The following is a 25,931-nucleotide window of genomic DNA, read 5'->3' as shown; positions in this document are numbered from 1 at the left end:
AGACATTAGACGTAGAAAGTCGACCCTGTTTAACACTGGGCCTATGACAGTACCAGATGCCCTTCCAACACATTTATTTAAACAGGAGCTGAATATGGCACTATCAGAAACACATGTGCTCTCAAATAACAATGTAATGAACAGAAACCCAAACAGTCATCGCGAAAGGTCCCGTAATATGCATTTTATAGGCTTTTTAAACAACTACTGTACACCTTAGCATCGCACACTGAGGTGTAAAGCAGGTTAAATTAGGCTAATAATAGTAGCTGCTAGTGTCGATTTGAGGTGTAAAATGGGGTTTCTGCATGGATGTCTGTGGAGGGATGTTCAGCAGTTACCATGGTGACACAATACACACATTAGCCTGATAAGAAAACTCAAGAAAACACACAACATGGATTTAAACAACACATTTTCAGGAGCCTGTGATCAATACAAACATGGTCCTAAAAATGTGAGTGACTAACAGAAAAACAGATGGCTAATGCTAGCTAGCTTGCGACTGTGATGCTATTTGAGAGGGACTTGTTTAAGAGCTCAAATCAGATCACCTCTTGTAGCTGAGTCAGTTCTTTAATTTGTGCTTTTGTTTAACACAATCTGATCTTAAAGTCTAATTTGAGTCACAGAGCTTCAGACAGAGCAGTGCCGCCAGTTAGCATCAACCCTCCCATGGAATGTTGATGACATCGTCTGCAAAGAATCAATTAGAAAGTCTGACTGTTGAAACTGTATGGATGGAAATGCAGGAAAACTCAAACACTTGCAAATGGAAAAAAAGAAAGAAAAAAAAAACTCCAGGTATTTTTTTAATAAGAAACAACATCATAGTTCAATATTTTTTGCATAATCCAGGACCTTTAAAAAGTGTAGAAGCGTCCTCACAGTGCATTGGTGTGAATATGGCACATTTTATATTTAATCATATTTTTTTGAATGAAAACCAGGACTGTTTTTTTAAATATTTACATAGAAAACTGCGCCAGCGTTATAACATTAAAATTTTAGCGATGACTCAAAGTGATAGAATAATCCAAGTAGGCGGTTAGAATGGCTTTTTGGGCTTAAAAGTGTATCTCCCACACAGTCCACACAGAAAGTGCTTTGTTAAGGCATGAAATGAGCTAAGAGGTAAACGCCAACTACTGCATTGCATCGGACAATATAAATACACTAACGTTCAACAGTCTGGACGCACTTTTCAACATGTTTTCTGTATTTTCTGTAGATTATTTGGATTGTACATTCTCACTGAAAACTGCTAAACTATGTGAAATAACTCGAAATATGTTTAATATTTTAGATTCTTCAAAATAGACTTTAACCTTTGCTTTGATCACTGTTTTGCACAGTCTTGGGTTCACTCTGTTTCACAAATGAACCCTGACAAGGCACAGCTGTGAAGTTTAAACCATTTCAAGAGACTTTTTCATGAAGTTCACTGAGGGAAGGCCAAGAGTTTGCAGCTCTGTCGACAAAGCAAAGGACGGCTACTGTGAGAAATCTGAATTGAAAATATAGCATATTTAGCGTTATTTAACATATTTTCTTTGCTATATACGCATTTCCTCACATCTTGCTTCATACATTTCATGTCTTCAGAATGTATTTCCAATCTAAACATAAGTAAACCTAAAATTGCAAAGGGAAAAGGTGACATAACGAAATATTTTTAAGATTTTTTATTCCGATTCCTCCTTCCTCAGTCGACTTCGCTGCAAACTCTTGGCCTTCCCTCACTGAACTTCATGATAAAGTCTCCTGAAACGGTTTCCACATCACAGCTGTGCCTTGTCAGGGTCAAGAAATGCCAAACGTGCAAAACTGTGACCAAAGAAAAGGGTAAAGACTGTTTAGAAGTTGAGATATTTTTGAGTGTATTTTTTGTTTACTACACTCCACGTGTCATTCATAGGTTTGATGCGTTCAGTGAGAATCTACAGTGTAAAAAATCATGGGAATAAAGAAGAAACATCAACGAAAAAGTGCGTCCAAACTTTTGACTGTTGGAGTACATGTAATACACAATATAATTTCAACAGAAGATGATCAGGACACAACTAAATGACAGAGATAACAAAGATAACAAAGATTACAGTCTTTGGTCACAACGCAAATTATTCTAATGAGCAGCACAGAACATATTGTGAAAATAAATTATAGTAATAGATGGATATTGACAGGGTTATTTTTAGCTATTGGTAAAGTTGGTACACAGGCCCCAAATCCAGCAGCAGAGCTAAACGTTTACCTCAAATTGTAAACACAGGGATAACTTGTGTATAGGGGCCATTTTTAGTACTTTTCATCACTCTATTTAATTTTGCATCATTCTGAAATCCTTGGATGTGTTAGTTTATTATGGAGGGCCTTCAATGATTGAGGGCCCCTTTCGCACAGCACCCACAAAGATCAAATTGGCCATGTATGTAAGTATAACTACCATTGTAGCGCCCCCTAGAGACAAGACAAATTAAATGGATAGAGTTTGAAGTTTTACTGAAAACAAAACAAAACAAAAATGGGTTTAAAGGGTATATCTGTGACATTATATTCCCTTGTCATAATACTAAGAATAAACCCATTAAGCATTTAATAATCCGCTAAATATCAAACATACAGAAACAGCCCCTTTGATATAGTTCCAGATGTATTATTTTTAATAATTACTTTATAGTTTTATTTCACTGAGACTGTCCTAAAAACATGTTTTTAAAGATGAAAATATATATTTTGTATTAATGTTTATAGTCTTCCATATTTTATTTTTTTTCTGTCAGCAAAAATATTTCATTGTCAAAATCTGTGATGAACAAAAATTAACGCTGCTTTCTGTAAATATTTTTGAAACTAAGCTAAAAGATTTGATAAATAGTAACAAGCAAATTATTATTAGTTTTAATTAAAATGTTTTTTTTCATTCAATTCAATTCAATATTCTACATCTTAAATAAAATAAAATAACTTCTGATTTATATACAGTATTTCAATAAAGTTTTGATATGAATTAATTATTTTCTTTTAAATAATATTTCAATATTCTATGTCTTAAATGAACTAAAGTTCAGTTCTGATTTACATACAGTACTTTTCCATTCTAAGCACATAATAAATACTCATTTTAATAAATATCAATTCAGTAATACTTTCATTTTAAAATATATGTGGACTATACTTAAATACATCTGCTGCTATTTGAACGATGCTAAAATGTAAATGAAGAACATAAACTAAAAGGCAGATTCTGTCTAAAAATACATTCCACCATCACAGTCTGTAGGACACAGTTTAAACACTGGGTATGAAAACTATTTGAACACGTCTCTTTTTCTGTGGATTGTCTTTCAGCCGTTCGCCCACACCGTCTATGGCTCAAACATGGGACTCATCCAGGTCCAGATCCACGGGGGAGAGGGGCAGGGGCAGTCGTCGTGGGGAGCGCCTGGGCGAGGGGGGAGACAGCAGCGGGGTGAGCAGGGGGTTCTCCGTGCCCCCCTCCTCCCCCAGGTGCTGCAGGGTATCGGAGCGGGGCAGCAGGGCGGCCGTGTCCTCCTCCCCGGGACTCTCCCTCAGCCCGTGGGGTCCCATGGGGGGTGGGAGTGGCGGCGGGGGCGGGGGGCCGGGGGCGGGCGCGGCGCTCAGGACCGGCAGCGGCGGGGGCAGGGGCGAGGACGTGCGCGAGAGAGGGAGGGGCGAGCAGGTGCGCGAGAGGGGGAGGGGCGAGCAGGTGCGGGAGGGCGGGGTGGGCGTGGAGGGCCGGGAGATGGAGGGAGGGGGGGACAGGCTGCTGCGGAGGCCCCACTGCTCGCGCTTCTCCTTAATGCTGATGCTGGGAGGGACCTGGGCACATACGCACATTATTATACACATTTATGAGTAATCGCAAAAGAAAGTTCAATTCTATCAACTGGACACAAGTTTTAAGTCTGAATACTTTATATATTTTGCCACTCAACCAAAAGTTTTCTTTAGTTCTGACGGGGTATTGGAAAGTCACTGCCTAAAAAGTCTGAGGGGAGGAGCTTATCACATTTCCTATTCATTTTTCCCATAGATTTTCCAAAAAAATAAAAAAATAAAAAGCTTACTCAGGGCTAATCAGCGATATTATATTAGTTATACATTAGGTTCTTCTAGGATTTCATACCATCAAACATAAAACCCATAAAGTTGAAATGAATAATGATAATGTTAGATTTTTTTTTTTGTTTATTTTGTTTACTGTTGAAGGAAAATTGTACTGAAGCAACTGCCAGGGACACTACTTTTAAATGAAATGAAATGTGTTTTTGTCAGATGAGGACCATGTGGAAAGAACTCACTATCCCAGACAATACCAGCATTAAAGTAAGAGAAAAGAGAAAAGTAGGTGGCGCTAACAGTCCTAGCTAAAACATGTTCTTCGCTCATGTTTCCAAATCAGGTAAAGGTCCTTTAATCTTATGTCTTGAATCTCTTTTCACTTTTGTAATTGAATAATTCTACAACTTTTTGATATTATGCAATGAACAAAGTTTCCTTAGTTCATATTTGTGGATGTTAAACTTTCTGCTGTTTTTATTTCATGTGAATAAACCTTGCAAAGTAGATGCATTTATCATAACGTAACATTTTGACAGTTAAAAAACAAATTCACCATAGACTTCTGAACTGCCCACGCGCTCAGTTTTAAGGTAATGGCAGGTAATGTTGTGAATGTTGTGTTAATTACTATGGCAACGGTAACATTTTTTCCTTGCTCTGTAACTCCTGAGTACTGATCCTGTACCTGTGCCGTGGTAGGTCGGTGTAGGTCAGCAGTGATTGTGGACATTGACGTGGGGACCTCCAGAGTGGGGGACTTGACCGAAGCCGGACTGGACCTGCGCACCTCGGCCGGGGGGTCCACTGCGCCGGGAGGTCCTCCTGGTCCCTGGGTCTCTGTGAAGGTGACGGATCTCTTTTGGTCTTTTTGTTCTCCGTGCGCTGTGGGGGAACATACCCATGCACATATGTTCAAATACAGGAGGGAGGCGGCCAGCAGCACCATCATGGAGGCTAGAGGCAGGGAGGGATGGGAGGTGGGGGAGGGGCAGGGGAGCAGGGAGTCAAGAGGGAGGAGCAAGACAGACATGCAGAGCTTCCTATGGGTCAGGTCGGGGTGCAGAGGGCGGGGTTAAGCTGGACTCTCACCTTCATAGTCCAATAAAGTCTCTTTATATTGAAACAGAGCAGGAGACAGAACAGAGTGAGAAGTCAGTCTGGTGCTCACATCGGTACAAAGACAGGAGTGTGAATGGGGAGATGTCACAAAAACACTCCAACATTCAGCTTTGGTAAGTACAGTGTACAGTACAGTGTGTGTGAGCCTGTGGTGTTACCCAGAGGTTTGTTCTTGGGCTGAATGCTCCGCCGTGTCGTCGAGAGTCGAGCTCCTGACCGTCCACGAGGCTCAGTCTTTGGAATGGACAGCAGAGGGCGACGTAACTACAACAATCACATTACAAACTTAATCTCAGGAATATGCAACAATCACCACATGCATATCACAACTAAATACAGGCTTTTGGAGGATTTTGGTAATATAGTCTGCTACAGTACTACTGTATGTCGGTGGTGGAAAGTGCACCAGTTACCATGGTTACAATGGTAACACTGCACACAGCAATAATTACCAAAAAAGTTTTAAGATTGTCTGAAAACTCAAGAAAAACTACAAAACTGATTGAAACAACACATTTTCTGAAGCCTGTGATTAATATGAGCATTCATGGACCAGTTCTGGTGTTTGATTTTCAGCACAAAGGTAAACATGAATAACTGAAAAAAACTGCAACACGTGTAACAGTGCATGTAATAATAGGCAAGACATGTGTTACAGTGTGTAAAAACGTGTAATAACATGTAAAAGACCAATTAACAGCCAATAATTATATGTAACCTGAACCCCAATCACAACATCACTTTGAATTACTTTGTGTATAAATTGTGCTCTACAAACATAGCTACATAGTGAGGCAAGTTTATTTATTACAGGTTGTATAGAGTGTTTTGTGATTAATGAAGTTGGACCAAAATTAATTCATATAAAATATAGCGTAACCAGGAACACTAATCAAAACAAAACCATTTCAAAAAAGTCTAGACTTACCTGTCTGAGTCCTCTCTTTCTCCCCAGCGGAGGTTGGATGAGCAGGTTTTGTTGGCCTGGTTCACTCTGCACACTGGCCACCCTGAGCAGGAGACCACACAGAAGTCCATGAGATGATCCACACACACATGTTCTACTCTACTGTCCACGGACTCCACAGCACGGCCACTAATGACAGCAGAACAGCTTCTACCACTCTACACACTAACACTAACAACGGGATACCAGGTCCTGGGGTAGCAACGCACACTGGAAGCAACTATGTGTGTTAACTTTATTATCATCATTATATCTTTTTATAATTTAAACAGGTTACTAATGGTTGGCTTTAGTTTAATTTTATTTCCTGTGGTTGCTACATCAAGATCCTTTCTACCCGTACAGATTGGTCTCCAAAATCGGACGCCCAATTTGATCAGCAAGAAGCCTGATAGACACAAGAACAGTATGAAACACCATGATGGAAGAGCATCAAGACCCACATAGAAACAACATGTACAAAGAGTAGTGGCTTATGTCCATGCTTGGACAAATCATTCAGCTGACGACACAAATGTGAACTTTGATGCAAATAACCTCTTTTTAAGAAATAAGTGCAAGCCATTTAGAATTCTGATGGAGGGGATATTTATATTTATTTATAGTTTCCAAATGATTACTTAATAAAGTGATAAAAAAGTACCCTTCCATTGACCTTTCCCATTTACATACCTGTCCATTCAATCGCCATGTCACAAAAAATAATAACACTAATCTTTAAAATAACGCCATAGTTTAAAAAAAAAAAAAGATTTACATTTACATTTACAATATTTCAAGCTGCTTGCACTATATAGATTATTGATACCAAACTTCACAATTGTATCATCAACTAAACACATTTTGCACTACTTTATACCAACACCAACAGTATAAGAGCAGGTACAGAGGTGGCAGTGCTGTAGCCCGGGCCTGGAGGGGCCCTGGGCATGTTTGAGAGAGGAGAGGGGGGCCCGTAGGACAGGACAGGAGACGGACCCTCCCCACACACACACGTCAGAGAGGAGAGAGAGAGTGTGAGAGGGGACAGAGGTAGGAGCAGACCCACATACATACACACACGTACATGTCAGAGAGGAGAGAGGGTGTGAGGACCAGGAGCAGACCCACACACACGTACATGTCAGAGAGGGGGCCCGACAGGAGAGAGGACAGACCCACAGAGACAGGACAGAGACAGAAACTGAGAGAAGTACAGATCCACACACACAGTTATGTCAGAGGTGGAGAGGGCTGGAGACTGGGGGTGGATGTGGTGAGCCAGCCTCCTCGATGGTGATGCCCCCCCAGCACCAGCAGGACACACTGTACACAGCGCACACACTGTACCTAGAGAGGTTACTGTCCTGTAGGAGGGCCTGGGACTCATCTAGCACATTGGGTTCACTGTGGAGAGGGGCGCAGGGGAGGGGGGAGGAGGAGCGGAAAGACTGGAGTTTAGGGAGGAGTCCACATCCACAATGTGCCCACCTCTAGTGGATAAGAACTTGACATTGCTGCGCCTTTTACAGTTGAATAAAACTAAAAAAAATAGCAAAAAGTTTGTGCTAAACAATTACAGTTTAAAATGAAGGTTACTGTACTTACATTATTTTATAATATTCATCAAAAACATACCTGAGTTGTGTTTCATTCACATATTTGAGTAAACCTTGATATTTAGTCCATCTCAATACAAAACACTTGATTCCACCTACTGATGTCACTAGGTGGTCATCCAGAAACAAATCGTGTGCTCAGGACTGAATGACTGATTTCCATAAATTTGCATTATTTCAGTTTTGTTAACAAAAACTTTTTAGGTGAGATAGTTCCCCGAACTAAAGAGTTTCACTTTAGAACAAGTTTAATTAAATGAAGTAATTCAGCTTCTAGACAGGAACATACAAAAACATGTAGATGATATATTTTACCTTTGAGAACATTGAAAATGATGCCAAACCAAAACAGTGAGGCAGCAGTGGCTCAGTGGTAGGTCAGGAGTACATGCTGTTGTTCATTTTGCCTATATGTTTGTGTATATCTGTCTGCCCCAGGGCACCTGTGGCTATAGATTTAACCCTGAGTGTGACTGAGAAGTGAATAAAAGAATACAATTGTAAATACATTTGGAGGGTGTGTAAAACTAATACAGTATTACAATACCTTTCCAAAGGGAGTTGTAGTCTAACTTTGTTCTGTTGAGAGCAGTTACCTGTGGCTGGGCAGCATGGTGCTGCGATGGGCTTCAGCCTGAGAGGAGGTGGAGCCTGTGGCGTGGCTGGAGAAGCGGCGCTGGGACATGGTCCTGGGGAGGAAGGCCTCGTGTTCACTCACCACACTGGGGATGCTCATGGAGTCGTCTGCACAGCAGAAACACACCTTTAGAACCTGTAGTTAAACATTTAAGACAAGTGTAAATAGTGCCGTACTCTCTTCATCGTCCTCGTCGGTGCGGCTGAGCGTGTCCTGGGATGGTTGTCTGGAGGGCTGGCTCTCCTGCTCCCACACTGTCCCTGTGCCTGTGTTGGAGCGTGACATGGTGGCCAGGCTCAAGCGGTACGCTGAGGTGGAGGTGCCCACCGTGCTGATGGAGGTCTTCCCCTGGTACGCTGCATGACAACAAAATCGAGTAGAATTATAGAATTGGAAATTAAAAAAAGAAATACTAAACACACCTAGAATAATATGATATTAATTAAAAAAAATAGTAATAGAAAAAATTGTGACAAGTAGTGAAATAAAAGTCTAACCAGATCCACTGTGCACAGCCTCTTTCAGGATCTTGAGTTCATTGTTGAACTCAGCGAACAGCGAGCTCTTGCAGAGGGGGCGGGGGATGAAACGGCGCTCCAGCTGGTCGGCGATGTGATGTCGCGCCGTGATCTCCTCCTGGGAGTCAGCCGGCTGGGTCAACAACTAAGAAACAGAAAAAAAGATCAATACAAGTTCTGGCAAAATTATATGTCTCACTACTCTGTGGGTGGAGAAGCTTTTGTGTATGTATAAAATGAGTACCATTAGTTTTATTCAAGAAAACTATTTAAAATAAATCCTATCTGAAAGAGTTTTTGTTTATTTTAAGCAGTTTGCAGAGGTCCAATGTTATTCCTCACTTTCTTCCTGGAGGATAAAATGCTGGTGAAGTCTTATTTTGACTCAGCTGTTTTTAGAATACAGGTCAAAGCAGATATGACTTTATTACCTGAAAAAATGCGTTGTCTTTCCAGAAAATGCGACTGTGTGATTATTCACCTTGCACTGTATAAAGGGTCTGAGCAGGACGAAGATGGGGATGCGTGTGCGGACGATGAAGTCGATGAAGTCCCAGAAGGCCAGACCGCCCACTTTCCTCAGGGCCATCTCTTTGACCTGCAGACTCAGGCGGTACCACTGGTTACCCAAGGAGCGCTCGAAGCACACTAGCACCACCTTCAGGGCTGCAGGGGAATACAACAATTACAGTGTGACTTTAACTGACTGTATGAGCAGATGTCGTCAAGCGCAGCAAGTCAGTACTGTTTTAACTGCTGTTTTATTTCTATGTCAAACGTTTCCTCCCTGTGCTGATGCCGCAGCTGGTAAGACACTGGACTTGAGTTCTGAAGACTGCAGTTTGAATCCTGCTTGGCACTTACACTTGAATCTTGCAAGTTTTATTACCCCAGCAGTTTTTCACAGCTGGCACCAGTTAAACTTGATTGTGTAATTTATATGCAGTGTGCACAGAAACTGGGAGCAAGGAGGCTTAAGTAATTTGCCCACAGACACGACAGTAATCATCTGTGGGAGCTGGAATTGCACCATCAACCTGTAGATTATTGGATCTGACCACTCAACCAATGATGTTTATGTTGAGAGCGGGATTCGAACCACCAACAAACACTGAATAACTGTCGCCCATGTGTTATATTACATTTTTTTCTTAATAAAATATTCTTGACAGTTTTGTTGTGTTGTTTTTTATTCCTATTTTACTTTTACTTGATTTTTATTTACTTATTATGTGTATTTTATATCCATGACATATTAGACTGATCATAAAATATCAAAATTGGAATGTCTATCTTGCATTTTTTTAATACTGATTGAACAATCTAACTCTACAGATGCTATTTTGGCACTTTTCTGTTATAACACATACAATTATAGGACCACGACGGAACTGCAATTAGTCATAGTAAATATTCCCTCATGTTTTGATTGTTTACTGACCGAGATAGGCGGCCTGGCTGGTGGACTCAGCGAGCCCCTCTCTCCTCAGGTCCTTGCCCGTGTCTCCTGGGGTGGAGCAGTGAGCCGGGGAGGCATCCAACATGAAGTTCTTGGTGCGAGACGTGGAGATGATCCGAGGAGGTAGAAGAATATTAATGACTGTCTGAAGGAGCAGGAAGATCTCAGGAGGCTCAAGGTGTGGGCTGTCTGGAATACAAAACACACACACACACATACACACTGTAACACGTGCTCCTACACAGTCCTATTCAAGGTAAGCGCAGATCAGTGTATGTTTTGAAGCAGAGTTTATTCCCCTTTGCCTAGGAATTGGCAACATATCAGTTCCTGTGTAGGGTTCAACTAATACAGATTTTCCGAGATTATATCAGCCAGTATTCATATTTGATACCGATATTATTGGCACAACCCCAAAATAGTCATAGTCAAAATAGAAAAAGAAGAGCATTATATGGCTGTATGTTGCACAAACCTGTAACAAATTATTTTATATCCCAGTAAAATACATTGTTATTTTTACAAAAGTCAAAAGTTCATTTGTGAACTTTATTCTGCTAACTTTACTAAATAATAAATTTGTGGGCCTCTCTATGGATTTTAACAAGTAAATACAGTATATTGGTATCAGCAAATAGCATCCTAATTATTCACTGTGATGAGTTAAGTATCAGCACTTTTCACAACTACAGCTAGCATGCTAACACTTGTTCTTGAATAATAATATGCTTTATAATTAGATGCAGCTGTGGTTTATAAGAGCAGCTTACACGTCTGCGCTGGATCAGATCTGTGTGTGTATCTGCATATTTTTGTGTCTTTTGTGTGAAGCACTTTGGACAGCTTAATTTGTATTTAAATGCTCTAAAGAAATAAAAATGTGTTGCATTGCATTACACGAATCACATTGCAGCCTCTTTAATTTCCAAATCATCATATTTGTGTTCACCTTTGCTTCCAGAGCCCACAGTTAACACAAAGGGAATAAGCAGATTGAGCAGCATGCCCTCCCGCCGCTCTTGATTGGTGAAAGGAGAGATCACATGACTGAGGGGGAAGTCATCTTTTAAAGCCTGGAAAGGAAACAAAAATGTAAGTTGCGTGTGGCATTAAAGCCCTTGCTCCGCCCCATGACTGTTGGACACTTAGGCACAAGAAAACAATGCAGATAGAAATCATGAAGATAATCTTGTCCACCTTTAGGCGCGAAAAGTTTTCTGCATGAGACATAAAATAGACATGTGCTGTATTTGAGGCTTGAGTGCTCCGAAAATGTATTTCCACCAAACCAATAACGCAGCCCACTTCCCTTTGCTTACTTTAGTTTATATGAAAACTTCAAACACCCCCTCCTCCTTTAGTACCTCCACTGGTTGTGTTCCTGGTTTTCATGATTGGATTGAGACTCGGGTCAAGACGAAATTCCAAACATGTCCAATACTTTCGATTATTTCAGCCCTGGACCCTATAATTCTACTATTTTTCAAAGCTTAAACATTCATGGAGTAATTTTTCTAAGGAGATGTTATGTAGCTGTATATATTTTATTGCTAAAGAAAACAGTTCTATAATGTGACCTAATAATCTTATCAACAAAAAAAAAGAAAAGAAGGGCCAAACGCCAAACTCAGTCTAATAAAATGTTGACAGAGACTGACCTGTATTTGCAGAGCCACCAAGCGCACCACCGCAGTGCTGAAGGGCAGAGGGGGGGACAGGTAGGGGCTGAGGTGGAGCAGAGGGAGGCCGTCCGCTACACTGGAGGGCCCCACCACACCCATCACCTAGCAACACACATACAGGCTTAGCAACGTGATGGTTATTTACACTTTACCATTATTAGTTCACATTTTACATCTTAAAATAAAAAGTAGAAATAATTCAAAGGTCCATAGCCCTACAGTAATAGGACTACCACCTAATGACATCACAAGTTGGACCAGAGCGTATTGCAGTGTGTATATGACCTCACCAGATTGACGCAGACGTTGATGAGCGAGCGGAGGTGAGGGAGGAAGGAGATGATTGGCTGTCGCTGCAGGGTAAGGCAGATCCCTTCTATCAGGTTACTGGCCGCCTCCCACTCCACCTGTCTCCTACGGCAACCACGTACAGCACAGCACACGCAGTCACCAATACAGCAAATATATGACCACGCCCACTTTGAGACAGTAGCACTGATTTAAAAGGTTAGCATAAAGAATTCCACACAGACAGATAGTTATAACACATTTTGAAGAAGACAAAGGAGTAGAACCATATAAAAAAGAACACAACATTTAAAAACATCAAAAGCTCACAAACACTTAAGACTGCAGATGGAACACTTTGACCTTTGACCCTTTGTAACCAGTGCGGACCAACCATATTTTGATGTCTGATTACTAATTAGTTGATTTTTGTGTATTCATTTTATTTTCAGTAGTTTTGAGTAGTTTATATTTATTTATTTATGTATTCATTTATTTATTTATTTATATGACATTGACTATTTCACTTGTTTGATTTAATAAAATTTGAGGTTGTCGTAAAAAATATCTTAATTCACAAGCAATTTTGTCACTCAACTGGCAGATATGTTTGCGTGAAATAAATTTTTATTTTTTTTTTAATACAAAAGAAAAAGAAAAAAATATAGACAAAAAAACTGAAGTAAAATCAACATGAGTCAAAACTACAGCATGTGAGATAAAGTATCCCATGTTAATATTGTATATTGTGTTTTAGTGGCTGGTCAAACTGGGCCCTTGAGTAAACCTGATCTCTTGGTGATGATATTGGATGATATTGTACACATTAACCCTAGGGCTGCACAATAGATGGCTAAAATACAGATATTGCAATCCTGGCTAACTCAATTATAGCTGATTGGCTAATCCACCTGTCAATCATTTCCATCTGAAAAGTGGGGGATTCACCAGTGACCAGACTCATGTCTTCATAAAGTATTGAAGAAGTGTGTATTCTAGATCCCAGGTAAGTAAATTTCACATTAACGTTGTGTAAAGTGACCAAAGGAGTGGATGTAGCATCGTGCTGGACCAGTTTATAATATGTATGTTGCAACAATTTATTTGGGGAAAGACCAAATCTAACCTGAGTAACTGGTGTGGTACAATAATCAAAGATTTTTTTTCTAGACTTTGTAAACTAGCTGTAGTGCTAGTATCCGTCCCAAAAAATTAACTCAAAACTAAAAGATAGAAAGATGAAAATAGCCTGTACCCTTTGCTTTGGTCTCTGTTCTGCTCTCTTGGCATTTCACGAATGAACCCTGACAAGACAGAGCTGTGAAGTGAAAACCTTTTCAGGAGACTTCATTATGAAGCTCATAAAGAAGACCAAGAGTTTACAGCTCTGTCGACAGAGCAAAGGCGGATACAAACTACTCCACATGTAAAAAAAAAAAAATGATGCTGTACCACATAAAGGACATTGGGGTTAAATTGCTGTAATCTAGAGTCTAAACTTTATAATGAGATGCCCATGTGTCTGTCATATCGGCTAGATTTTGACCTACAGTCAATATTTCTCCAAATGCCCCTATCAGTCAATAATATGTCTGATATGTCGGCTGGGTTCTACTAAATATTGAATATTGCATTTTTTAAAAATATTGTGCAGCCCTACCTTCCATGTCCACAACACCGCAGCACTAACAGTCCACAGCACTTACGTCACACCAGCGACACCAGGACAGTGCCAAGCCTCTAACGTCTCTATGTGCACACAGCACTGCACAGCACGCCACAGCGCCACCACAACACAGAAGAGAAGAGGTACCTGGTGCACAGAGCCTGTGGACGCGCGCACCTGAGCGTGGGCATCTTGTGGATCTTGTTGAACATGCGGTCCAGCCTCTTGAGGATGAGGATGAGGGCGGGACGCACGGCCTCAGATGACCAGTCTGTGATGGGCAGCATCTCCATGATGTAGCGCCGCAGACCCCGGCTCTCCATGGTCAGGGTGTCATAGGGGGCCAGCTTCAGCAGGGCGTGGGCGATCTCTGCCAGTCTGCACACAGGGTGGATGTATCCTTTTCATTTTTGCACGTGTCCTTTGAGGTAGACTTTAATGCCCACAAAAAAGGCCCTACCTAGCCCAGGAATCAAACTCAGGATTTGAAGTAGTAGTTAGCAGACAACAGTAAAAGCTTCAGCACAGTAAGTTCTATGTCATTCAAATACTGAATTCAAAAGTACTTTCATCATACTTGTAACAAATAAGCTTTCTTTACTCCATGCTACTAATGTTATGATACTCAGTGTCGAGAAAAAAACAAACAAAAAACTTTATTTACAGAATATGTACTACAGTTATCCCTCGCTATATTGCAGTTCACCTTTCATGGCCTCACCATTTCACAGATTTTTTTAGTGCAATTTTGCATTACTTCCCAACACTGATGATGATGATGATGATGAAGCGTTTAAAGACAGACTCACCTCATATGTGACTTGATGTCGAGCAGCTCCAGCGCGGTGACCCTGGGCTCTCCGGCCACGTTCTGCAGGATCTTGAGTCTGGGGCCACAGTGTTTGTAAAACTCGGTGCAGATGTTCAGGAGTGACTCTCGAGGACGCCTGAACTCCTCTCGGGCGATGCGCTCGTCCAGCTCCTCTCGGGGCATGCCCTGGCCCTCCTCCAGCAGGTGCAGGTTGTCCCTGGTAAATAAATACACTATCAGTCAAAAGTTTGGGCATACTTTTTCACTTTTGGTTCTTCTTTATCTTCATGATTATTTATGTAGGTTCTCACTGAAGACTCAAAACTATGAGCAATACATACTCACCTTATTCCAGAAGTTGCTGTGGGCGCTGCCATCGTCATTTGGGTTGTATTATTTTGCTGATCTTTACAGCAAATACGTTTTATAGGACTAGGAGCTGTTTTAAAGCCTCCTAGAGAATCGGTACAGTGTTGACTTGTTATTGAACATCATCACACAAATCAACCTACTTTATATAATATTTCAGTGCCAAAACTTTACCCAAATTCTCCATTGAAAGGAACGGGATTCTGACATAATCGGAACCGGAACTCCAAACTTGTTTTAGATTTTAACTGAGCTTCAGCTTGATTTAAATCCCTATTTCGCTCCTTTTGTGGATTCCAAATTGGATTATGGGACGACTGAGCTGAAGGTTGCCGGTTCAAATCCTGTTCTCAACATAAACATCACGGTTGGCGGTGTGATTCCAGCTCCCACAAATGACGAATACTGCTGTTGTGTCCTTGGGCAAGACACTTAACCCACCTCACCTCAAGGCTCTATGTACACTGGTGTATGAATGTGTGTGAATGGGTGAGTGGTTCCTTGATGTTAAGTGCTTTAAGGGTCTTGAAGGTGGAAAAACGCTATATAAAAACCTTTAATATTATGAAGTGAAGTCATTTTAAATAGTGCTGATATTTCTTTTTGAAGTTCAGGTATATTTTGTACGATTCTCACCTGGTATTGACTCCTCCAGACATGGCGTGATTGGCTGTTGTTCCTCCTTTGTGTCCCTGATCACAGCGGGACATTTGTGGCGCGGTCATGGGCCTAGTGGATAAACACAATAATGCATTTATCATTCTGTTAAAGCCGATGTTAGCGTAGCGTTTGCCTGTCCTGACCGCGTGAGACTCTCTGAGCTGTAGAGCAGGGCCTGTAGGGACGTGGCCAGCGCGGCTATAGCGGCGATCTCGTCTCTGGCGGCGGACGCAGACTCCATGGTCACTGTGTTACTCTTTAATTTCTGTAGGAAACAAGGGACCAGGGCCTCCAGCACCATCAGCATCTGCAAACTGTACAGGAAACATATACAAAGGTTACATTAGCAAGTTACTCATGCAGGATTGGAAAAGTTTTACTCAAATAATTTTAAAATACTTCAGATGTTTTTTGATAAGAGAAAAAAACATGTGATGATTTTAAACCACCCACATTATGTTATTATGTTATTATTTTCTGAGTTGTGTTGTTTTTCATTCACATGTTTAACACAAAAACCCTTCATATATACGCTGAGATCTTTTCTCAAACATGTAGTAATACAGGAAGTGCTCCACTGTGGTTTTTTTGGGGTTTTTTTTACATCACAAGGTGGAACAGAGCATTTTGAGCATTGGAAATGTAGACAGATTAAAAATAAAGGATTACTCAAACTCCAGGTATGTTTTTGAGGAGGTAATAACATTGTAACATGGCTTCAAGCTCATAAGAGTCAATTTTGTGTAATATATGTACTTTAAGCTAAAAGAAAGTCCCCTATAAATGCATCATACAAACTGGCTTTAGTTGTAGGATCTGGCAACCCAAAGTGTGAAGCTCATTCTGTTGGATAATCGACTTGAGAACCAAAACCCCAAATTTAAACATAATTCTTATATCATGTGATTTTTTTTTTATTGTTAATAAATCATTGTACTTCTAATGTAGACACACAGTATTGTTTAGATAATATTCATGTAACTATGCAACTTTTCTGATGATGCATGTCCTTATGAAGCTGTTACCTTATTTCCTGGTGTGTTCCACAGTATAACAGTCAATTACAAGTGTTTCTATTGATAAAAGTTGAAAAATATGCATTCTTGAAGTTTGATGGCATTAAAGAAACATTCCAGACAAAGCAGTTATCTTCATGGTGGTGAACCCTCCCTATACGAAAAGCTACATAGTGCAGCTTTAAGAAAAACCTAATTGTTCTCTCTCTCTTACCTTCTGAAAGACTCTGGGGCGTAGGCGACAACCGTGACACAGAGTTTGATGGCCTCACTGATGGAGAAGGCCAGGTCCTCATTCCCATAACAGAAGTCTACACAAAACAACAGCACTGGTTAACACATGACTTTAAAGGCACAGTAAGTAACTTTCTGGAGGTGGCATGTCAACTGCATGATTCCCTAGAAATACAAAATTAAAACCATACTTTTGAACATTCTCCAGGGAGACAGATACATTTTTGCTATTCTGTAGAAGATTATAGCCAAAGAAACAGCATTTTTATGGAGACAAGCAAGAGGAGGCCAAGTGAGAGTCAGGTTTGTGGAGATGCAAACCCACTCACAGTAAGTTTTTTAGCGCAATAAACACATCCATACAGAAAAAAAAAACATGCTTTTTTGTGTAAAACATTACATACTGTAGCTTTAAATGTACATGTTGTGAAATACTAATGAGATCTTACCCAAAGATCTTAGTGGTTTCTCAGCTTTGACGAGCTCCAGGGCATCCAGAGCATCTTGTGTCTCCCCTTCCAGAGACACCAGCAGGTCAAACAGACACTGGGCCGACACGCCTTTGGACAGGCCTGTGCTGGTGCTGGTCTGTGGGGATGAGAGTCAATATGTATCAGAGTTCATTTTGAGTAGAGATTTAAGATTAGTTTGAGTCTCAGTCATTTTATCTTTTTGTTTTATACTTCAAGTCAAGATAGTCAAGATTTTGTCAAATGATTAAAATGTTATACCTGATTTTTACTGTCAAAACAGCGCACTTCCTGGTTCTCAGACAATAAAACTCTTTAGATAGAAAGCACACACTGGTCTCATTTTGTCCATAAGAGCTGCTTTTACAATATATTTGGAGTGTGGCACATTTTTTAATTGAATTTTAGTTTTAGTTCATTCAAATGTCATGTTAATCTAGACAAATAAATCCATTATAGTTTTACTCAACCAGAAATTCTTAATATATATATTAAATATTGCATTGACAAAATCTACATCAAAAATATTTGAGATGACAAAATGAGCATTTATGTGTAACTATTGGTCATTGTGATTTTAGGTTTATTTGAACGTTGTTGTAATTTTACTGTGGGTGCACATACTGTGAATTCCAGCAAGGGGGCGACACTGGCGAAGAGTTGCAGGATGAAGGGTTTGCGGTGCAGGATGTAGAACTGTCTGCAGCAGAACTCGATGCCCTGCCGCAGTAAAGGGTTACTCTCGTAGTCTGCGTACACCTACAACACAACACAATATATCAACTTAAATCAGGTTACAAGAATTTACCACGTTTAGAATTATTAAAGCAGACATATTGTGTCTGTTATATAGTTATAATCTATGACACCCGTGGATCATTATGTTACAACATTTTTAATCACAATCTTCATCTAAAAAGACTCTGCTGACTTCCATGTTAGAAAACTGCAGTGCTCAGTGGGAGCTGACGTCACTGTAAATGTCATCGCACCAAACAGCTCCAATGGATAGCTGCAGATCACACTAGCAAGTAACAGATTTTTTTTTCATTTGTACCAAAATGACTACGGCAAAATTCAGGTAAGGCTGAAAACAGCTTCTCATCATATAATATGATTAAAAGCTTTGTAAGAACTTAGTAAACTTCCTTAACATAAGACCAACCTGCAGCATGGTGGGCAGGATCCACTGGTACCCACTGAGGGAGAAGAGGTGGTTGAAGTGAACGGCCGTGTTGATCGCAGTAGCAGTGTACTGCCTGAGGAGGGAGCTGTCCTCCGGGTGCAGCAGCAGAGCTCCATTGAACACGTTGAGGAAGAGCATCATCTCGTCTCCCCAGGGGTACTCACTGGGCATGCCCAGAAACATCTCCTCCAGAAGTTTGATCCACAGCACCTTGTGGAGTGTGTCAAGGCCAAACAGCTCTTTGCCTGAACGGAACATTCAAAAGGTTTGATTATGTAGTCAGTGATTTTGATTATTGCAAAAGACATAATACATATCTAATAATAAGCATTATATCAATTTCCTTAATCAAACTATAACTATGCAAATAATCATTTTTGTAAATGTTTGAGTGGATCTGTATGAACATGATGGCAAATCTTTGGATGTATTTTGGTCTCAGGATAACGTGATGGAGGTGTATTTTTTTGTGAAGTGTGTAAGGCTGGAATGGGGGATTGAAAACAGATTTTAAAAATCTACTTTATTTTTTAAAAAGTAATTTTAACACTCACACCACTTTCATACTAGGTAACAACAGTTTTTCCCCAATGTGGCACCTGGTATTACCGGCGCTCTCTCATCCACCTGACCAGGCCTGGCTCTGCTTAGCCTCTGAGATCTGACAAAATCAGGCTTTGTCAAGCTGGTATGGCTGGCATGAGCTTTAAGTGATTTTGACTCGTTTAAAGACTAGTTTATTTAATCATTAGAGCATGTATATTTAATTTAATTCTTCAAGTTACTATTCACAATCTGATAATAGTTTGTCTGTGACAGACAATTTTTCAGTTAGTTTGAAAAAATAAAAATAAAAATTATTAAATCAGGATAAAATATCCTGAAACAAGTACTATATATGTGATTTATTATAACAATGAAATATTATCTTAGAAAATGAATATTTCCAGTCATGTTTAAGTGCAGTTCATGAGGAGAGGAGAAACTCAAAGTTAGGTAATTAACAGTCCATATGTTACATTTACCTTTAATGTGTATTTTTAGATTTAAAGTAACTTAGAAAATTATCCTTCTGGGAGTGAAATGGACTGGATTCTATTCTTACTTCCTCCCTGCTGGACTTACCTTGAGGCTCATTGAAGAGAGAGAACTCGGCGTCGATGGCGGTGCGGGGGAACGAGGGCAGGCGGAGCAGGTCCTCTTGGAGCAGAGACACATGGGACTGTTTATGCACCGCAGGCATGTTCTGAGTGAGCGAGATCAGGAACAGGACTCTGCCCACCTCCTCCAGCTTACGGGAGAACACCTACACAAGAGGGCATTAGACCTTAGAAGCTTTCATCAAAAATACACATCATTTGAGTACCTGTTTTTGAATGAGCTCCTGGCCTTTGTCAGGGAGCATGTGGACCAGGTTGAGCTGAGGAGACACTGACCTCCGGAACGGGTAGATGTCCCTCACATACGTCTGAATGAAAGAGGAAAGCATTAGTTCAAATGTATTATTATTTCAATAAAAAAACAAACATGTAAATATTGATTTTACCTTGGAGTAGTGAATAAGGTTCCATCTCTTGTCCATGAGGAAGTAGTGAGCAGACCGGGCTTCGGGAATGTTAAAAAATTCCAGACATTCCTAAATGGACAAAATATATGAATTATTTTTGCATTTTCTACTAAAGCATTTAAACATAAATATTTACTTTGAGCAGTGCTTCAAACTGGGTGTCCTCATGCACAGGGAGTTGTGTTGGGATGTCACATTCATTTTGCCCATGGACCACCAGTGTCTTAGTCCCTGCATTAAAAAAAAAACAAACATAGTAATATATATAATAAACATAGTAACATAGCAAATAGTTATCAGTTTTTCAATGTATATTTCCAATACAATTTCAATTAATAAAATATGTTGCGTAGTAATTGATTCAAAGATCTTGGATTGTCATATTTATAATTTGAAAAAAACCTATGTAAAAAGAAAGTTCTAAGACTAAAAACAACTGCTGCTCGCTTCAAAGTTGTAATTTTAATGCAGTTTGATCACTGAACAGATGTAAATGAGACTAGTAGAATATGATGTATGGAGGAACACTTTCTGGATCACCTAATGACATCACAAGGTGGAACAGAGTATTTTAAGCTCTGAAGAGGAAGACAGACTAAAGATACAGGATTACTCAAATACTTTGGCTAAAACAAAGCACAACTTCAGAGATGTTTTTGATGTATTATAACGTCACTTTAAAGGGCCTGTACCTGATTTTTAGCCATGTGTTTGAGGTAAATGTGTCTTGCCCCGGTACAGATATATTGTATAAGTAGCTCTTGAGATCAAAATGAGACCGCTATGTCCTGGCTGTATCTGTAATTACGAAGCGTTTTATTTTCCGAGAATCAGAAAGTGCACGTTAACATGCTAGTTGTTAGTATTACTGTGACTGGCCTTTGAAAAGTTGAGAAAAGTGATAATAAACTCATTGCGTTGAATAATTAGGATACCGGGGATGTGTTCAGAAAGTCAGGAAAAACTGGATCACTGCAAAAAATTTAAAATAAGCTTAAATAAAATAAATAAATGTAAAAATCAGGTACGGTGCCTTTAAGAAGTGAATTTATCAGTATACAGGACCCTTTAAAGCTCTGTATCTGATTATTACATCTTAAAAATGTGAAAAACAGAACTAGTTCATTTTAAACAGTTTGCAGTGGTCCAAAGTTACACCTCACTTACCGTATGCATTCTGAGCTTTCAAATTATTCACCACAATGAGTTTATAAGGACTTTTTTGTTAACAACTAGCATATTAACACGCAGTTCCTGATTCTTGGACAATAAAACGCTTCATAACTGGATACAGACAGACTTAATTTGACCTCGAAAGCTGCTTATACAATGTATCTGTGCTGGGAGATGACATATTGCTCAAATACATGGGAGAAAATCTTGTACACGACCTTTAATCTGGTCAGTGGTAGTGTAGTAGTAACTGACCGGGCATGGAGGCAGTGACCAGCAGCTTAACCTCACACTGCTCCTTCTTCATGGTCTGCTTGAGATCTTTGAAGAAGAGCCCCTCCACGTAACGCACCACCTCCCACAGGAACGTCAGCGTGGCCGAGATGGCGTCCATGCCCCACTCGCACGGCGTCCGCACGAAGTACATGATCAAACCCACCTAGATGGACAACAGCAGGACAGATGAGAAGGGTTCAATAGTGCTCATAGAGAGACGGAGATCAAAACTTATTTCTGAGGCTTGTGAAAAAATTCTAAAGTCATTTTGATTTTTGTTTTCTTTGTAGGCTATACAATACAGACTAGACTGCACAATACGAAAAACTACACAATACAGAACTAACGTAAGACAAACAACTGAAACATACACAAAACAAAAATGTACTTTGATTAATATTCTGCAAGATCTTCTAAATGTTTTTTTTGTTTCCATATTTTAACAATCCAGTAGACAAAGAGCAGCTGATTCCTCACCAGATAATTGAAGAGGATGTGTGACGTCTGAGCCGGGAGGTCCCCAATGTTCAGTAAGAGCTTCCTCAGCATGTAGATCAGCTCATCCTGGAGGACAAACACTATTTATGTCCATTTTATGTTTCTCAGTCATAAAGAAGGACGTTTTTTTGTTCTAAGTTCTAAGTTTGTTCTAAGTTCTATTTAAAGATGCACTGTGTAATATTTCTGGTGAAGGGTCTGTCACCTGATTGAGATGTTATTGCTTCACAGTTGTCCCTCACTATATTGTGGCTCACCTTTCACGGTCTCATGGTTTTTATTTTTTTTTGTACAATTTTGCATGAAGGTGCATTGTGTTCTGCGTCCTGATTGGCTGAGGGACTGTAGACCATTGTCCATCAGTCTCCTCCGTGCCGTGTCTCCTGTACAGTACAGAATGTGTTCAGTCAAATTTACATAAATGTTGGATCGCAGTGTGACTCTGAAGTGCTGTATGTTTGCAAGTTTTCTCCCCGACAAAACCCACAAAGCCGATGAAACGTTCTGCACCGATGAACGTTTGAACTTTGAGAGTGTTTAAACAAGAGAGAAATGTGAGAAAATGTTAATGCCTTTGTGAGAAAAGTGTATAAAGTGTGTGGTGAGGGGTTTTACAGCCTTAAAACATGTATAATAATTGTAAAAAATAAAGCTGACTACTTTGTGGATTTTCCCTATTGTGGCTTATTTTTAGAACGTAACCCCCACGATAAACGAGGGACCACTGTACATCGAATGGTAAATGGTCACATTTTTATATAGCACTTTTGAAATTTCACTTTAAGTGGGGCAACAGTAGCTCAGTTGGTAGAGTGTTTGTCCACTGATCCAAAGGTTGGCAGTTCAAATCCCACTCTCGACATAAGCATCATTGATTGAGTGATAAGATCCACTGGTTGGTGATGTGATTCCAGCTTCCACAGATGATTACTGTCATTGTGTTATTGGCCAAGACACTTAACCCACCTCACCCTCAGTGTCTGTGTACACTGGTGTATGAATGGGTGAGTGGTTCCTTGTTGTAAAGCGCTTTGAGTGCCTTGAAGGTACAGTGACCATTTACTTTACATCAAGGAACCACTCACCCATTCACACAAACATTCATGCACAGACACTGAGGGTGAGGTGGGTTAAGTGTCTTGGCCAATAACACAATGACAGTAATCATCTGTGGAAGCTGGAATCACATCGCCAACCAGTGGATCAGTGGATCTTATCACTCAATCAATGATGCTTATGTCGAGAGCGGGATTCAAACTGCCAACCTTGCAATCAGTGGATGCCCACTCTAACAACTGTCACCAAAATGTTAACTATTAAACTTATAATTGCAATTATTCAAGTATGCATATTTTTATTTTAAACTATGTAAAACAAAACAATTAAAAAAAAAAAAAAAAACAACAATAGATGCATTTTCACTGTGGGTGGGCTTGTCTCTCCACAGATCTGACTTGTAACTTGATCTGGTGGCATCAGTTGCTTGTCTTCATGGAGATAGATAATTTTAATGCTATACTGTGGAATATCCCAGGGGCAAAAGCTGTAACATATCCATGGTGACAAGCATGGACCATTCACCAGAATAGTCACATAGTGCACCTTGATTTAACAGAACATCAGTTTAATGTATTCTAAGCCTTTAATCTGAGCATAAGCCTCATTACCTGTCTGTTGCTAACTGTTAGCTTTTCCAGGAAGTGACGTAGAACGAGCGCTGGGTCTTCAATCAGGCAGTTCCAGAGGATTTGCTGGGCAACTGCACTCACTTTAAAGAAAGAGAAAAAAGTTACAAAATGGATACTTAGGATCCAAACCAAGTACTACACTGTGTATGTATTAGTATTTTACCAGCCACCCCATCCTCCCGAACCTCCCCGTCCTCCATCAGGTGCACTATGGGTAGGACCGCAGCACAGATGCATGCTGGGAAAACGGCCTGAGGGGGCTGGAGCATGTGGTGAGTCGGGGTGTGCTCAGTCGTGTTCTCCTCATCTGAAAACAAACGTTTTAATATTTATGTGATTAATGTGAGGATGCAGTGTGGTGGTTTGTCTGTATGTCACTTTGAGACTGAGGTCAGCTGTAGCACTGCATTATGGGTAATGAAGTCTGAGGTGCTGCACCTTCACCTCTAAAAAGCAGTGGGTGTCATTATCTAATTTGGCACCCGGTCCGTGGCACCTTTGTAATTTAACTTGTTTACCTCATTTAAACATCTTGTTTAATCCTCACTTATATTACTGTGGAACATTTCTGTTAGAGTGATAACATCTCCATGGAGACAAGCTGGTGGGCAGACCCCATACAAAAAAAGTTACATGGTGCACATTTAATGGCAAGACAAGTTTATTTATTTATTTATTTTTATTATTAATGCATAACTGCAAATGAGTTTAAAAATCAAATATTGAAAGTTAGATGACCCTATAAAGGAGGTGTCTGTTATTTCCATGGTTACAGAGTATTAAAGACTTCATACCCTCAGCACTGGCCAGAGAGCGCACGGACCACACGGAGCCCCTCCTGAAGGAGTAGTTCCTGTGGGAGTTGCTGGAGGCACACGAGGGGCTAACGGAGAGCCGGCGCGACGCCAGGTTCACCACTTCTTCTGCTGGCAGATCAATAACACCGTCAGAGAACAGCGGCATGTGAGGTAGTGATACAAATACATTCACTTTCATAATCTGATGCACACCATATAATATGATTTCACTATCTATGCGTGTACAGTCTAATAATAATCCACAGTAGAGCTTTATTTCGATGTGTGTTCATATGCGTGCGTGTCCCGTCCCCACCTTCCTCCTCCTGCTCGGGCGGGGGGCTGCAGGTGGGCTCGTAGCAAGCCTCCTGAGACACCGGGATGGCCGTGATGATGCTCGCCTCTCTGCCCAGACGCCTCTTCTCCTCCTCCTGCTGTAGGTTCTTCAAGATGTGCTCCGCCCGCTGGTGAGAGCGCGACACTGCACGGGCCGAGAATGACTTCTACACACAGGACGGGAGAGAAGTACAACAGATAATATAGAAAGATTGGGTGTGATACTCCATTTGTCCGGGAGGGGTCCGTGTTAAGAGAGGTTTCAAAGGTAGTCTTATGGGCGATGGTTTTGAAACTGAGAGGTTTAGACTGCTATACCGAAGACATTTTCAGTGTGAAGGTGTAGTACCTTTTAAAAATGGCTTCCGGATTTGGGCAACACAATTTCCCTGTGTATCAGATGCCCTTCCTGTGTCATCACGGGGTCTTATTCAGTGTAAAAGTGACTAACCCTGTAGTTTAGACCTCTGCAAACATGTTCTGAATTGTCCCTGTTTGTCAGATGCCCTCCCTGTCTCTCCATGAAGTAGTATTCTGTGTAAAAGCTGTTAACCCTGTAGCTTAGGCTTCTACAAACATGTTCTGAAATGTCCCTGTGTCAGATGCCCTCCCAGTGTCTCCATGGGGTCTTATTCTGTGTAAAAGCTGCTAACCCTGTAGCTTAGAAATATCTGAATAGCTGAAATATCTATCTGTGCCATATATGCTTAATGTGTGCCAGGTGCCTTCCCTGTGTGTCAGATGCCCTCCCTGTACGTCAGATGCCCTTCCTATGTGTTGGATGCCCTCCCTATGTGTCAGATGCCCTCCCTGTGTCTGAGTAAAAGCTG

At 40.5% G+C, this 25,931-nt stretch overlaps 1 protein-coding gene across 1 annotated transcript in view; it reads right to left on the bottom strand.

Moving 5' to 3' along the window:
* Nucleotides 1-3,375: 3,375 nt before the first annotated feature.
* The window catches only part of LOC117382817 (protein unc-80 homolog), a 65,268-nt gene continuing 42,712 nt past the window's right edge, over nt 3,376-25,931 (bottom strand). Inside the window, exons 33-64 of the mRNA XM_055228366.1 lie at nt 25,082-25,268; nt 24,763-24,894; nt 24,132-24,275; nt 23,948-24,048; nt 22,260-22,346; nt 21,762-21,945; nt 20,470-20,564; nt 20,313-20,402; nt 20,133-20,234; nt 19,892-20,072; nt 18,746-19,011; nt 18,205-18,339; nt 17,560-17,698; nt 17,091-17,187; nt 16,004-16,174; nt 15,837-15,929; nt 14,830-15,048; nt 14,168-14,398; nt 12,357-12,480; nt 12,043-12,168; nt 11,334-11,457; nt 10,367-10,573; nt 9,407-9,591; nt 8,905-9,070; nt 8,584-8,763; nt 8,367-8,514; nt 7,502-7,558; nt 6,134-6,215; nt 5,364-5,469; nt 5,176-5,196; nt 4,772-4,968; nt 3,376-3,843 (exon numbers count right to left, since the gene is read on the bottom strand). Coding sequence (XP_055084341.1) covers nt 3,376-3,843; nt 4,772-4,968; nt 5,176-5,196; nt 5,364-5,469; nt 6,134-6,215; nt 7,502-7,558; nt 8,367-8,514; nt 8,584-8,763; nt 8,905-9,070; nt 9,407-9,591; nt 10,367-10,573; nt 11,334-11,457; nt 12,043-12,168; nt 12,357-12,480; nt 14,168-14,398; nt 14,830-15,048; nt 15,837-15,929; nt 16,004-16,174; nt 17,091-17,187; nt 17,560-17,698; nt 18,205-18,339; nt 18,746-19,011; nt 19,892-20,072; nt 20,133-20,234; nt 20,313-20,402; nt 20,470-20,564; nt 21,762-21,945; nt 22,260-22,346; nt 23,948-24,048; nt 24,132-24,275; nt 24,763-24,894; nt 25,082-25,268 — 4,845 coding nt within the window. The remainder of the gene's footprint in view (nt 3,844-4,771; nt 4,969-5,175; nt 5,197-5,363; nt 5,470-6,133; nt 6,216-7,501; nt 7,559-8,366; nt 8,515-8,583; nt 8,764-8,904; nt 9,071-9,406; nt 9,592-10,366; nt 10,574-11,333; nt 11,458-12,042; nt 12,169-12,356; nt 12,481-14,167; nt 14,399-14,829; nt 15,049-15,836; nt 15,930-16,003; nt 16,175-17,090; nt 17,188-17,559; nt 17,699-18,204; nt 18,340-18,745; nt 19,012-19,891; nt 20,073-20,132; nt 20,235-20,312; nt 20,403-20,469; nt 20,565-21,761; nt 21,946-22,259; nt 22,347-23,947; nt 24,049-24,131; nt 24,276-24,762; nt 24,895-25,081; nt 25,269-25,931) is intronic.

The sequence above is a fragment of the Periophthalmus magnuspinnatus genome, chromosome 2 (genome assembly GCF_009829125.3).
Source record: "Periophthalmus magnuspinnatus isolate fPerMag1 chromosome 2, fPerMag1.2.pri, whole genome shotgun sequence".
Taxonomy (NCBI): Eukaryota; Metazoa; Chordata; class Actinopteri; order Gobiiformes; family Gobiidae; genus Periophthalmus; species Periophthalmus magnuspinnatus.
The sequence above is the reverse complement of the archived record's forward strand: the minus strand, read 5'-3'. Positions and strand labels throughout refer to the sequence as shown.